Source organism: Staurois parvus, unplaced genomic scaffold, assembly GCF_062004578.1.
Source record: "Staurois parvus isolate SC_StPar_1 unplaced genomic scaffold, SC_StPar_1.0 ptg000583l, whole genome shotgun sequence".
NCBI classification, from domain to species: Eukaryota; Metazoa; Chordata; class Amphibia; order Anura; family Ranidae; genus Staurois; species Staurois parvus.
The window spans coordinates 338,839-353,069 of NW_028318379.1; the positions used below are offsets into that span (position 1 = coordinate 338,839).

General features: G+C 46.7%; 1 protein-coding gene across 1 annotated transcript; it reads left to right on the forward strand.

Annotated features, from left to right (window-relative positions):
* Positions 1-799: 799 nt before the first annotated feature.
* LOC149450076 (olfactory receptor 2B6-like) lies at positions 800-1,748 on the forward strand. Its single transcript, XM_089692370.1, has one exon. It carries the CDS (start codon positions 803-805, stop codon positions 1,721-1,723), a length of 921 nt encoding a protein of 306 aa, XP_089548496.1. The 5' UTR covers positions 800-802; the 3' UTR covers positions 1,724-1,748.
* Positions 1,749-14,231: the final 12,483 nt, after the last annotated feature.

Below are 14,231 nucleotides of genomic sequence, written 5' to 3' on the forward strand. Positions count from 1 at the left end.
TTAATTTTTTTGCAATAATAAAAAAAATGTACTTAGTTTTTTTTTTCATCACATAGAGTCCCCTCTATGATGATTTTTAGGTGACAGGTTATCTTTGAGACATGCATGTCTCCTCTGGGCTCCATTGCATGTATTTCAATGCAGACTGCATTTCAATACATTGCTTCTCTGCTGTGCTAGCCAAGAAAAGTGACTGGGAAGTGACGTCACACACGTCGCCTTCTGGGTCACAGAAAGAAGGGGAGGACAGCAAAGGTATGGACCTGGCGGCGAAAGGGTTAAAGTCCTTTCAGTTCTAACTAGCTAAATACCTTCAAAGTGTATCCAAAAAAACAAACGGTGTAGAAAATATTACAGTTTTACTTTGGAAGGCAGCAACAGGCCAATGAGAAAGTTTGTCTTCTGTCACCATGCCGTAGAGAAGGACCCTTGCTCTCTGCAGAGAGTCCAGCGTTGATGCGCAGAGGTCTTAGTCGTCCTTGATGATTCAAATCTACAGCTTTGTATTCAGCAACATAAGTTTTGCGGATTTAGATATGACACATTAGGGGCCCATAGGTTTTAGGTCCAAGGGATTTAGATATGACACATTAGGGGCCCATAGGTTTTAGGTCCAAGGGATTTAGATATGACACATTAGGGGCCTATACGTTTTAGGTCCAAGGGATTTAGATATGACACATTAGGGGCCCATATGTTTTTAGGTCCAATGTACAAAATCTACAATTAAAACCTTTTGTATTGTTGCTTAATAAGGACCTGATATTTTTCTTACAGGTATATTTTCTAATGTATAGTGGAAATGAACAAGACAATTGTAAAAGATTTTATTCTTTTGGCTTTCTCTGATTTGACTCAGTTACAGCATTTATTATTTTTTGTGTTTTTATTCAGCTACGTTATATGTATTGTGGGTAATATCTCCATCATTTTTCTGGTTAACTCAGAGTCTTCACTTCACACTCCTATGTACTTCTTCATCAGTGTATTCTCTGCTTTAGACATTATGTTTGTAACTGTCACTGTTCCAAAATTACTATGTAATCTAGCAGTTGCAAATAATATGATTTCTTTCGGTGGGTGCATTACCCAAATGTATGTCTTTACTTCTTTGGGTGTGACTGAATGCTATCTTCTTGCTGTAATGGTCTTTGACCGACATCTAGCTATCAACAATCCTTTACGATATTTGACAATAATGAACCATGTTTTTTGTACTGTTTTAGCCATCTTTCCATGGATTATCGGATTTGGTATTATTTTAATCCCCACCATCTTCACGGCACACTTGGAATTTTGTGGTCCAAATATAATAGACCACTTTTTTTGTGACTTTGCTCCGCTTCAAAAGTTGACATGTTCAGATCCTTTTGCCAGTAGTGTGTCTACAAGTGCTTCAGCTGTATTTAATATTGTTGTACCTTTTCTTATAATCGTTGGACTGTACAGCCATATCATTAAAACAATTTCTAAGATTCGGAGTGATGAGGGCAAGCAAAAGGCTTTTTCTACTTGTACATCTCACTTAATTGTTGCTAGCCTCTTTTATGGAACAGCCATGGTTGTGTATGTCAAACCAAATGGAACAAATTATGATAAATATCTTGCATTCATGTACACAGCTTTTACTCCTATGATTAACCCTTTCATATATACTTTACGAAACAGAGATGTAAAGAAAGTCTTCAAAACTAACCTAAAGCAGCTCTATTGTAAGCAATGATGCTATTAAAAAGACTGTAAACACATCCTGATACGGTACTCTTTATGGTATTGAAGCTATTATAGAAAATATACTTTACCTTTTTACTGATTGGTTATTTCAAATACATTTTTATGACATCAATAGTATTTTAAACACAACTAGCAAACGAGTGGCTGTTCATTGAATGGTATGAATATGGAAGAGTGCAACACTGTAGTGGCGGCAAGTGTTGAGGCTGGCCTTTGTACAGTTGCAAGTGAAGTCAGGGCATGTGGAAGAGTTGGTGAGAGAATAGGGGTCAGGTACAGTGGTGAAAAAGAGGGTTTTATGCACAAAACTGCTGTGGAGGGAGGAGGATAGGGATCACCTGTGGTGGTGAGAGCCTTGGAACTGTCAGGGATCCCGGTTTTCGCCACGGCGCGTGAATCCGCGCATGCGCAGATCACCCAGGTACATCAGCGGGCGGGCAGTAGGACCTGGTCGTCCGCGGAGCCAATTGAGAATGCGCATGCGCACTTGCGCACACGGGCACACGCCTGGCATGGTGCAGGGCGCGCTATTTAAACCGGCCAGGCAATGTCTTGTTCCTGTTCCTGTGTTCCTGTAAAGTACGTTTCCTTGTTGCCAAACTCTGCCTGTCCTGACTTATGCTGACCCTCTCCTGCTCTGACCCCCAGCTCGTCCCTGATCATTCCTCTGCCTGTAGTTACTGCTATTTGGACCCTCTGTTACTGAACCTGGCGTGTGACCTGACTACTCTTTGCCTACTGCTTGGTACCGCACCTGTCCCCACTGTTACTGACCCGGCTAGAAAATTTGTGGGAGCTGGCCCAAAATGTGCACGCCCCAAGACTTGTGCAGGAATTTTTTCAAAACCAGCCGTCAAGAAGGGGTCGGTTGGGCATCCGGAGGCTGCCCGTAGGGGGGGGCCATGTCAGGGATCCTGGTCTTCGCCGCGGCGCGTCAATCCGCGCACGCGCGTATCGCCCAGGTACATCAGCGGGCGGGCAGTAGGACCTGGTCGTCCGTGGCGGCAATTGCGGCTCGTCCCTGACCATTCCTCTGCCTGTAGTTACTGCTATTTGGACCCTCTGTTACTGAACCCGACGTGTGACCTGACTACTCTTTGCCTACTGTTTGGTACCGTACCTGTCCCCACTGTTACCGACCCGGCTAGTCTGACCACGCTCACTCCTAGCGGTCATCCATCCATCCTGCTCGGAGCTGGACCCGTCAGCCCCTTCACAGCAGGCTCATCCCGGGCACATACCCTCAGTGGGACCCCTCTACCATAGCTGGGTGCGCCCAGGGGCGCGACCTGGTTCCAATCTTGCACCAAGTCCATCCCCACCATCAGGGGCTCTGGTGAAAAGGCAGACTGGGACTTAGACTCCGCGTCCTGGGGAATCCCGTGCTGTGGACCACTAGAGATCCCGTTGGGCGGTGCCTGACAGGAACAGTTGGCATGAAAGAACAATAACATGGATGTTTCAGGAATAATGATAAGAAGGGGGTGCAGGCCCAGTGACCAGGCTGGTGTGGTGGTAACAGACATTTGGTATGTTGTGCCTCTTTGAGGGGCTGTCAGATGTAATTTTAACTCCAGATGCAGTATTTATGACCAGCAGCAAAGCTCGGGCAGGGGGTTAGTAGCATGAGTTGTTATGCCAAAGATTACATGCCTGTGTAAGCCATAATAAAAACTGTAGGATAGGGATGTGGTGTGAGCCGCCAGGGGCCAGAAACTAGAATGCAATGTCCCATAAAATATTTACACAGGACTGTGAACACTTCTAGTTTATGTGCACTATTTCCTCCAAATGCTTGATATCACCTCCATGCAGTCAACATCCTCTCCCAGGTCCACCTTCTTGGCATCCATCCATGCCATGAATTGCTTCTGAAAGCATTATGAAAGGAACCAAAGAGCCATATCCATAATGTGGTAACTTTTAAATAAAGGTGATAAATGTAAAAAATATGCTTACATAAATGTAAGCACTTTACTACCACACTATTAGCCAATGACGGCTACAGCACGATAGTCCAGTTCTGGGAGGGTGACGTATGACCTAATTTTTTTCTCCTCTCCTCTCTGGCAGCGCTAGCGTCACATTATCTCAGTGATGGAGAAAACCTGAGGGAGAAGAGAAACACTGGCATACTACTCAGTACCAGTGTGCAAAGGTTTATTTGCTTTGGAAGAATAAATCACCTCTGATGTTGGATGTCCTACATGTGTGGATGTTACTGTGTTATATAAAGCTATTAGAATAGTTTTTAATATTTTAGAATGGGGTGCCCTTTTAACATTATGGACAGTCTTGAGGTACCCCATTTTAGAATGGGGTGCCTCAAGACTGTCCATAATTTGAAAGAGAGCCTTGACTAAAAAAGGTTGAGAAACACTGACCTAGAGCAAAGCCACTTAGACCCTATTCTTTAAGTGATCTGCCAAAGCCAGTCCTCTAAGTACTTGGTGGGGTGCTCTACCATAGGAAAGAAACCCCCAGTTTGAGAGGGGAAAAAAGACCCAAAGGGCACAAATCCTTCCCCCAACATCAGGGCAGACCCCCAATAATCTGCAAAGCCATTCTGTGTACATAAAAAAAGATGGTTGTAATGGCAGACAAGGCATCAAAGAGGAGCATGGACCTTTCATCACTGGTGGACGCACATTTCTTGCACATTATGAAATGAGCTCCAGGGACTCAACAAATTTTGGTTCTGGTACAAAACATCAAACATGAAGAAAATGAAATATGAAAGAATGTGTAGGTCTTATTAACAGATACTTACACTGTACTATGCACTGGCCTTACATGGTTGGTTTGTTTTCCTTCGGCCAGTGGGCATTTGACTGATGGCAGGAATCATTCATCCTGATTGAAGTGGATCTGCAACTCTGGAAGATGTGATTGATGAAGGATTTACATTGTGGGAATTTTTTAAATAAAGGATTTGCCAAAACAGTATCAGTATGTTTATTTACTTTGAAGTATTTTATGTATGTTAGTGGGTCACTATGTACCCCTTACTCATTCACATGGGGGAAGGGCTAATTTTTCAAAGAAATTTCATATTCTATTAAGCCCCCACGTGCATACCCTCACAACCACAGGGCTTTCCCCCATGTTGAGGGCATGTGGTTTGATATGGTTCTAGCACTTGTTTCCCCCTTTCCTGGTCTGCCAGGCTTCATGTTTGGAAAAAGGGACTGGCGATGATTTTGGGGGAGACCCCCACACTATTTTTTCTTGCTTTTTACCCATGGTGTTCCCCTTAAACTCCATGAAAAAACCCTAGGGGCCTGGTATAACATTTGGAAGGAAGCCCATCCTTTTTTTTTTTTTTTTTTTTAAATGTGGGACCACCCTTACCATTCATAATAATAGACCTGCATGAAACACAAGGGTCTGATATGTATTTATAGGGGGAACTCATTGCATTATCTCTCCCAGACCCTTATTTAGCATAAGGATCTGGTATAGATAAAAAGGAATCCCCAACAAAATGTTTACATACAGAATGTGCTGTCATTTACTCTAATTTTAAAAGGCATTTTTTGTTTGAAAATATCAGTTTTCTGTAGTAGGTTTTATACATGGTACAGGAATAGTTTTTCTGAAAGATGGTATAAGTAGAGGGGTAAGGACAATGTAACAGTGATATAACTGCAATCAGCAACCGCCCAGCCCCACCCCCAATACTTACCCAACCAGCAGGGGGTAGGGTCCAGAAGCACTGAAAGACTCCAGAAAAGGAGGATCAGGGCTGCTCTGTGTAAAAACCATTACACAGAGCAGGTAAGTATAGCATCTTTGTTAAAAAATACAATGGTTTGCATCACTTATAAAATATAAGTGAAAGTAAAATATAAGTGAAAGTAAAATAAAAAACAACACCTGTGACAACTGTATAACACATAAAGGAATGAACATTCCAAATAATATCAAAATATTCAAGGACAGTCTTCTCCTCTGTGACTTTTCTTCATATAGTAACTTAAATTGTGTTTGACCTCCACCTTGAATTAACTGCACACTCACCAGATCCAATTGCTGTCCAAATGAATAGAACAGCAAATAACGCCTTGGAGCATCCAAGAAAAGATGCTCCAGACGAACCAGTATTTCTTCAAAACGCTCTTAGCTATTGAAACCACAAAAGACTATCAACAATAGAAAAAGGTCTTATAGTGTAGTAGTTTTATTAACAATTCACAGCCATAAACATAATGGACATGTGTAGAATAACCAACCTAAAAGGAATTCACTTACATGCTTAGCCGTTAAACTACCATGAGAGTGGCATATTAAAAAACAATCTCTTTCTACAGCTGTTTTGCACAAACGCGCATTATCTAAAGCAAAAAACACACTGAGACCTGAGGTCTGAAGAAGGAGCCTATTGAGCCTAATGCATTACCGCCCCCTTCACCTCCTACATACGACTCTGCTCTCCAAGATTCATTTTGATGCACAGGCACATCCTGGACTCTACTTCCTGATCCTATAGACAGAGTTTGCTGCTGGACGGCTGGATGTCCCACCTGGATCTAATTACATCACACGATGAGTCTTTTTAACTATTTATCTTGTAAATGCAATTTATCTATTGTTTATTAATAAATTGTCTATACTGCACTTAAGAGGCGCCTTCCTCTCTTTATTATGTTACTGCATTAGAGCCTTGCTTCCACTCTAAGAAGAGCTGCCTCAGTGTTATTGCTCCCATCCATCCCTGATATTCATCTGGCACCTTTATCCTACAGCTACAGGAGGTTGGCCTCTAACAAGCGCGCCCTATATAATACACATTTTCTGGATCATGTACATGCACTTCATCCATCCTGCTCCTGTTTAACCATTTCCCTCCTAGCCACTATCAAATGATGGCAGAGCAGAACTTTTGTTGATCCAGGTGGGCGTCATATGACATCCTCCCAGATCGTGGCCGTGTTGTGGCGAGATCTATCTCCAGTACCATGTGACCTCTGTGACCAACCACAGCAGGTCACATGACAATTATAAATAGAGATGAGCGAATCGAAGTATCCGAAGTGGAATTCGAGTCGAATATCGGAAAAATTTCGATTCGTGCCGAATCCGAAAAACAGCCTAATTCGGACGCGCGAATCGAAATTTTTCCGAAAATGGCGGCTGACATGTGCGGCGACGGAGCGGGGATGTCGGGGAAGGCGCGCAGACAAGGCGCGCTGCCCCATAATGCATTCCTCAACGACATGTGATCGCATCAGCCAATCAGCAGCCAGCCAGCCAGCACTGTGTAATGGTCGAGGTATATATAGCGGCCATTTTGGAAATCTTCATTTGCCTGCAGTCATTGAACAGAGGCAGACCGCTCTGTACTAGGGACAGGGACAGAGTTAGGGCCACAGAAACGAGAATTGGGGACAGAGAGAAGTTACTTAGGGACAGAGAACCATTACTCAAGGACACAGACTTGTTAATGAGGGCCACAGAATCGTTATTTAGGGACAAAGAAACGCTAGTTAGGGCCACAGAATTCATACTCAGGGACAGACAGAATTGTTACTCAGTGCCAGAGAATTGTTACTTAGGGCCACAGAAACGTTATTAGGGCCACAGAATTTTTACTCAGGGACAGACAGAATTGTTACTGAGTGCCAGAGAATTGTTACTCAGGGACAGACAGAATTGTTACTGATGCCAGAGAATTCTTACTCAGGGCCACAGAATTCATTCTCAGGGACAGACAGAATTGTTACTCAGGGACAGACAGAATTGTTACTGAGTGCCAGAGAATTGTTACTCAGGGACAGACAGAATTGTTACTGAGTGCCAGAGAATTGTTACTCAGGGACAGACAGAATTGTTACTGAGTGCCAGAGAATTGTTACTCAGGGACAGACAGAATTGTTACTGAGTGCCAGAGAATTGTTACTCAGGGACAGACAGAATTGTTACTGAGTGCCAGAGAATTGTTACTCGCACAGACACAAAATTGTTACTTGCACAGACACAGAATTGTTACTCGCACAGACACAGAATTGTTACTCAGGGCCACAGAATTCATACTCAGGGACAGACAGAATTGTTACTGAGTGCCAGAGAATTGTTACTCAGGGACAGACAGAATTGTTACTGAGTGCCAGAGAATTGTTACTCAGGGACAGACAGAATTGTTACTGAGTGCCAGAGAATTGTTACTCGCACAGACACAAAATTGTTACTTGCACAGACACAGAATTGTTACTCGCACAGACACAGAATTGTTACTCAGGGCCACAGAATTCATACTCAGGGACAGACAGAATTGTTACTGAGTGCCAGAGAATTGTTACTCAGGGACAGACAGAATTGTTACTGAGTGCCAGAGAATTGTTACTCAGGGACAGACAGAATTGTTACTGAGTGCCAGAGAATTGTTACTCAGGGACAGACAGAATTGTTACTGAGTGCCAGAGAATTGTTACTCAGGGACAGACAGAATTGTTACTGAGTGCCAGAGAATTGTTACTCGCACAGACACAAAATTGTTACTTGCACAGACACAGAATTGTTACTCGCACAGACACAGAATTGTTACTCAGGGCCACAGAATTCATACTCAGGGATAGACAGAATTGTTACTGAGTGCCAGAGAATTGTTACTCAGGGACAGACAGAATTGTTACTGAGTGCCAGAGAATTGTTACTCAGGGACAGACAGAATTGTTACTGAGTGCCAGAGAATTGTTACTCGCACAGACACAAAATTGTTACTCGCACAGACACAGAATTGTTACTCAGGGCCACAGAATTCATACTCAGGGACAGACAGAATTGTTACTGAGTGCCAGAGAATTGTTACTTAGGGACAGACAGAATTGTTACTGAGTGCCAGAGAATTGTTACTCAGGGACAGACAGAATTGTTACTGAGTGCCAGAGAATTGTTACTCGCACAGACACAAAATTGTTACTTGCACAGACACAGAATTGTTACTCGCACAGACACAGAATTGTTACTCAGGGCCACAGAATTCATACTCAGGGACAGACAGAATTGTTACTGAGTGCCAGAGAATTGTTACTCAGGGACAGACAGAATTGTTACTGAGTGCCAGAGAATTGTTACTCAGGGACAGACAGAATTGTTACTGAGTGCCAGAGAATTGTTACTCAGGGACAGACAGAATTGTTACTGAGTGCCAGAGAATTGTTACTCGCACAGACACAAAATTGTTACTTGCACAGACACAGAATTGTTACTCGCACAGACACAGAATTGTTACTCAGGGCCACAGAATTCATACTCAGGGACAGACAGAATTGTTACTGAGTGCCAGAGAATTGTTACTCAGGGACAGACAGAATTGTTACTGAGTGCCAGAGAATTGTTACTCAGGGACAGACAGAATTGTTACTGAGTGCCAGAGAATTGTTACTCAGGGACAGACAGAATTGTTACTGAGTGCCAGAGAATTGTTACTCGCACAGACACAAAATTGTTACTTGCACAGACACAGAATTGTTACTCGCACAGACACAGAATTGTTACTCAGGGCCACAGAATTCATACTCAGGGACAGACAGAATTGTTACTGAGTGCCAGAGAATTGTTACTCAGGGACAGACAGAATTGTTACTGAGTGCCAGAGAATTGTTACTCAGGGACAGACAGAATTGTTACTGAGTGCCAGAGAATTGTTACTCGCACAGACACAGAATTGTTACTGAGTGCCAGAGAATTGTTACTCAGGGACAGACAGAATTGTTACTGAGTGCCAGAGAATTGTTACTCAGGGACAGACAGAATTGTTACTGAGTGCCAGAGAATTGTTACTCAGGGACAGAGAATTGTTACTCAGGGACAGACAGAATTGTTACTGAGTGCCAGAGAATTGTTACTCGCACAGACACAAAATTGTTACTTGCACAGACACAGAATTGTTACTCGCACAGACACAGAATTGTTACTCAGGGCCACAGAATTCATACTCAGGGACAGACAGAATTGTTACTGAGTGCCAGAGAATTGTTACTCAGGGACAGACAGAATTGTTACTGAGTGCCAGAGAATTGTTACTCGCACAGACACAAAATTGTTACTTGCACAGACACAGAATTGTTACTCGCACAGACACAGAATTGTTACTCAGGGCCACAGAATTCATACTCAGGGACAGACAGAATTGTTACTGAGTGCCAGAGAATTGTTACTCAGGGACAGACAGAATTGTTACTGAGTGCCAGAGAATTGTTACTCAGGGACAGACAGAATTGTTACTGAGTGCCAGAGAATTGTTACTCGCACAGACACAAAATTGTTACTTGCACAGACACAGAATTGTTACTCGCACAGACACAGAATTGTTACTCGCACAGACACAGAATTGTTACTCAGGGCCACAGAATTCATACTCAGGGACAGACAGAATTGTTACTGAGTGCCAGAGAATTGTTACTCAGGGACACCTAATCGTTGAATTAAATAGTATGTCAGACAACATGCAGAGGAGTGGCAGAGGAGGCAATGTTTTAGGAGCGAGCAGACGTGGCAGCAGAGGAAGGGGTCGAGGCAGCAGTATTCGCAGCCAGAGGCCAGTGCTCCCGGTGTCATCCAGCGGTCGTGTCTCCACCGACAACCCTGCCGTCATTGATTGGTTGGCTCGGTCGTCTTCCTCTTCCCAGGTCACCTCTGACACCTACAGCCAACGGTCGGTGGGTACGTCAGACACAACCGTTAGTTGGCATGGCCCGGGACCAAGCCCACTGAAATCACGTGTCCTCTACCTGCCCCTGTCCTTTGCTGTTCCCTCACCAAGCGAAGTATCGCATGCTGTGGGCTCAGCCCCACTGTACAGTGAGGAAGAGCTAACAGAGGGCGGTCAGGAACGGGGGGAGACATCGGCCTTTTCAGCAGCCAAGCGAACAAGTACTGGCGAGGAGAGTGGCTCGGTAGCCGGTCTAGAGACAGGTCTGTCTCCTGACCCAGACGCAGCCGAGGGGGCTAGTAGTGAGGCGGAGACCCTACTTGATGATGAGGAGGTTGATCGCACTTGGCAGCCTCGTCGTCATCAGGCAATTTCTTCCGCATCATCAGGAGAAGAGGGTGGCAGCTTGGCAGCGAGCAAAACAGTCGGTGGGTTGCCCAGGAGACAGCAGCAGGGTCGCATCAGTGTCAGTGGAGCCAAACGTCCACGGAGTAGAGCACCAGCTCCACTGCAGCCTACCACCACGGCCAGTAGTGGTGCCGGTGCGCACGGAGGAAGTAGCAGTCAGCCAGTGAAGAGTAGCGGGGGCAAAGTTTCCTACTCGGTGGTGTGGCAATTTTTCCTCAAGCCGCCCGAGGAAGTAAACGTAGCCGTATGTCGACTATGTGGCCAGAAATGCAAGCGTGGCCAGGGGGCCCATGTTGGGACTACAGCGTTGCGTCAGCATATGCAGCGTCACCATTCGGTGGCCTGGGAAAACCGTGATAAACATACGGCGGTTCTGCCTGCCCCAGCCCCCGCTCCATCACCCGCTCCGTTACTTGCTCCGTCACCCGACGTCGTCAATCGCCCTCTATCAGCCAGTCAAGGCTCCAACACCTCTGCTGAGGGGAGTTGTCGCTCATTGGCATCTTCCGCTCGTTCAGATGCTCCTTCTCCTGCTACTCCTCTTCTCGGATTCCGTCAACAGTCTTTCTTGGAATCCGTATCCAAGAGACAACAGTTTGCGAGCACGCACCCGACGGTGCAAAAGCTGAACGTCCTCCTGTCCAAGTTGCTGGTGCTGCAGTCCCTCCCTTTCCAACTGGTGGACTCAGCACCTTTCCGAGAAATGATGGCTTGTGCCGCGCCGCGGTGGAGAGTGCCAAGCCGTCATTTCTTTGCCCAAAAGGCAGTGCCAGCCCTGCATTCACATGTAGAAGAGATGGTGGGCCAGTCTTTGAGCATGTCGGTCTCTGCCAAAGTGCACGGCAGCGCCGACGTGTGGAGCTGTAACTACGGTCAGGGACAGTACATGTCATTTACGGCCCACTGGGTGAACGTGGTGCCGGCACAGCCGCACCAGCAACTTGGACAGGTCACGACGCTTTTGCCTCCACGTTTGCACGTCCTTGGTCCAGCAAGCATGTCCGCCTCTACCACCTCTTTTTCCGCCGTGTCCTCAGCCGCCACCCCCGTGCCAAGTCCCATTACCCGACCGGCATATCACATGTGCAGGGCGCAACGGTGTCACGCTGTGCTGCACCTGGTATGCCTTGGCGAACGTAGTCACACAGGGGAGGAACTGCTGAGTGTAATGAACAGAGAAATCGACAGATGGCTGTCTCCGCGCAAACTAAAAATCGGAACCATGTTGACTGACAACGGAAAGAACATGGTGTCTGCTCTGCGTCAAGGAAGGTTGTGCCATGCGCCATGCATGGCTCACGTGTTCAATCTGGTTGTCAAGCGGTTCCTAAAATCCACCATCCCACTGCAAGACATCCTTAAAATGTCACGTAAACTGTGCATGCATTTCAGCCATTCCTACACCGCAAAGAACACCCTCATTGAGCTGCAGCGGCAGAACGGAATTCCACAGCATCGCCTGATCTGCGACGTTGCAACAAGGTGGAATTCAACCCTACACATGTTAGACCGCCTTTACGAGCAGCGAAAGGCCATCACCGATTTCCTGATGTTACAAGCGGATAAAGGTACTCCCCTGTGTAACTTAGATGTCAGCCATTGGCAGCTCATGCGTGACACCTGCCGCTTGCTCAGGCCCTTTGAGGAGGCCACGCTATTCGTGAGTCGGCAGGACTATGGGATGAACGACGTCATTCCTCTGTTGCACGTCCTGGAACAAATGCTGTTAACAATGGCTGGTCAGGGTGCGGTAGACGTGGCGCACAGATCTCAACGCCACATGACCCCTGTGGGGGCAGGACAGGAAGAAGAGGAGGAGGTAGAGGAGGACATTTGTGCTCAGGAATTATTGAGTGAAATGGGTGGTTTTTCCACTCAGCGGACAGGAGTGGAGGAGCAGGAGCATCTGGTAGAGGAGGAGGAGGAGGAGACAGAGGACCCAGACGCACCGTGGCAGTATGCTGTGGAGATGGAGGCAGGGAGTCCCTCGCATTCCTTGGCACAAATGGCCCATAGCATGCTCGGTTGCTTGCGTAGCGACAGCCGAATAATAACCATCAGACAGAGGGATGACTTTTGGCTGTCCACCTTGTTGGACCCTCGCTACCGGTCCAAAATGGTGGCCTTTTTCACACCTGCTGAGAGGGAGGCCAAAATTACGTACTATAAAAACCACCTATGTAGTCAGTTGGTCTCTGCCTTTGTGCGCCAACGTCCATCCTCAGACACTGTGGGCCCTGTGCGCTCGCGTTCCGCTGGCATGGCAGCAGGGGAGGGGTGGGGTGGTAGGAGCAGTGGCAGCTGCACCAGCAGTGGCTGCCTCAGTCTGCAGTCGATGATGAGTAGCTTTCTTCACCAGCGCAGTGAGGAAACTACTAACCAGCCGCAGCAGCAGCAGCAGCATCAGGTGGACCTGGAGCAGGAGCTCAAACAACAGGCTTGGGCCTACTTGGACAGCACCCTGCCAACCGAGGTAGACAATCCCCTTGACTACTGGGCAACGAAACTTGACCTTTGGCCCCAACTAGCTGAATTTGCCCTTGAAAGGCTGTCATGCCCGGCCAGTAGCGTGGCATCGGAGCGCGTGTTTAGTGCGGCAGGAGGTATTGTAACTCCGCGGAGGACACGACTGTCCACCCAAAGTGTGGAGAGACTCACGTTTGTGAAAATGAATCAGGCGTGGATTAGTCTGGATTTCAAACCACCAGTTCCTGACACAACTGACTAAATCCGCCATGAATCATGCCTCAAACATGTGCCACTTTGAGGTCTCCTCACACACTGCTGGTGTGTTGAATTTTTTGACATAGGGTGCTGGCAGATTATGGGCCTCCTATAGCTGCTGCCAGGCCCCTAATCTGCCATAGGCCCCTATATACCGCTTCCTCATGCTGCTGCCAGGTCCAGAGTCTCTCATGGGTCCCTGTACGGCCTCCCATTGCTGCTGTCTCCATCGCCACACTCTGCCATGTGCCACTTTCAGGTCTCCTCACACACTGCTGGTGTGTAGAATTTTTTGACATAGGGTGCTGGCAGATTATGGGCCTCCCATAGCTGCTGCCAGGCCCCTAATCTGCCATGGGCCCCTATATACCGCCTCCTCATGCTGCTGCCAGGTCCACAGTGTCTCATGCCATGTGCCACTTTCAGGTCTCCTCACACTGCTGGTGTGTTGAATTTTTTGACATAGGGTGCTGGCAGATTATGGGCCTCCTATAGCTGCTGCCAGGCCCCTAATCTGCCATGGGCCCCTATATACCGCCTCCTCATGCTGCTGCCAAGTCCAGAGTCTCTCATGGGTCCCTGTACGGCCTCCCATTGCTGCTGTCTCCATCGCCACACTCTGCTGCCATGTGCCACTTTCAGGTCTCTTCACACTGCTGGTGTGTTAAATTTTTTGACATAGGGTGCAGGCAGATTACGGGCCTCACATAGC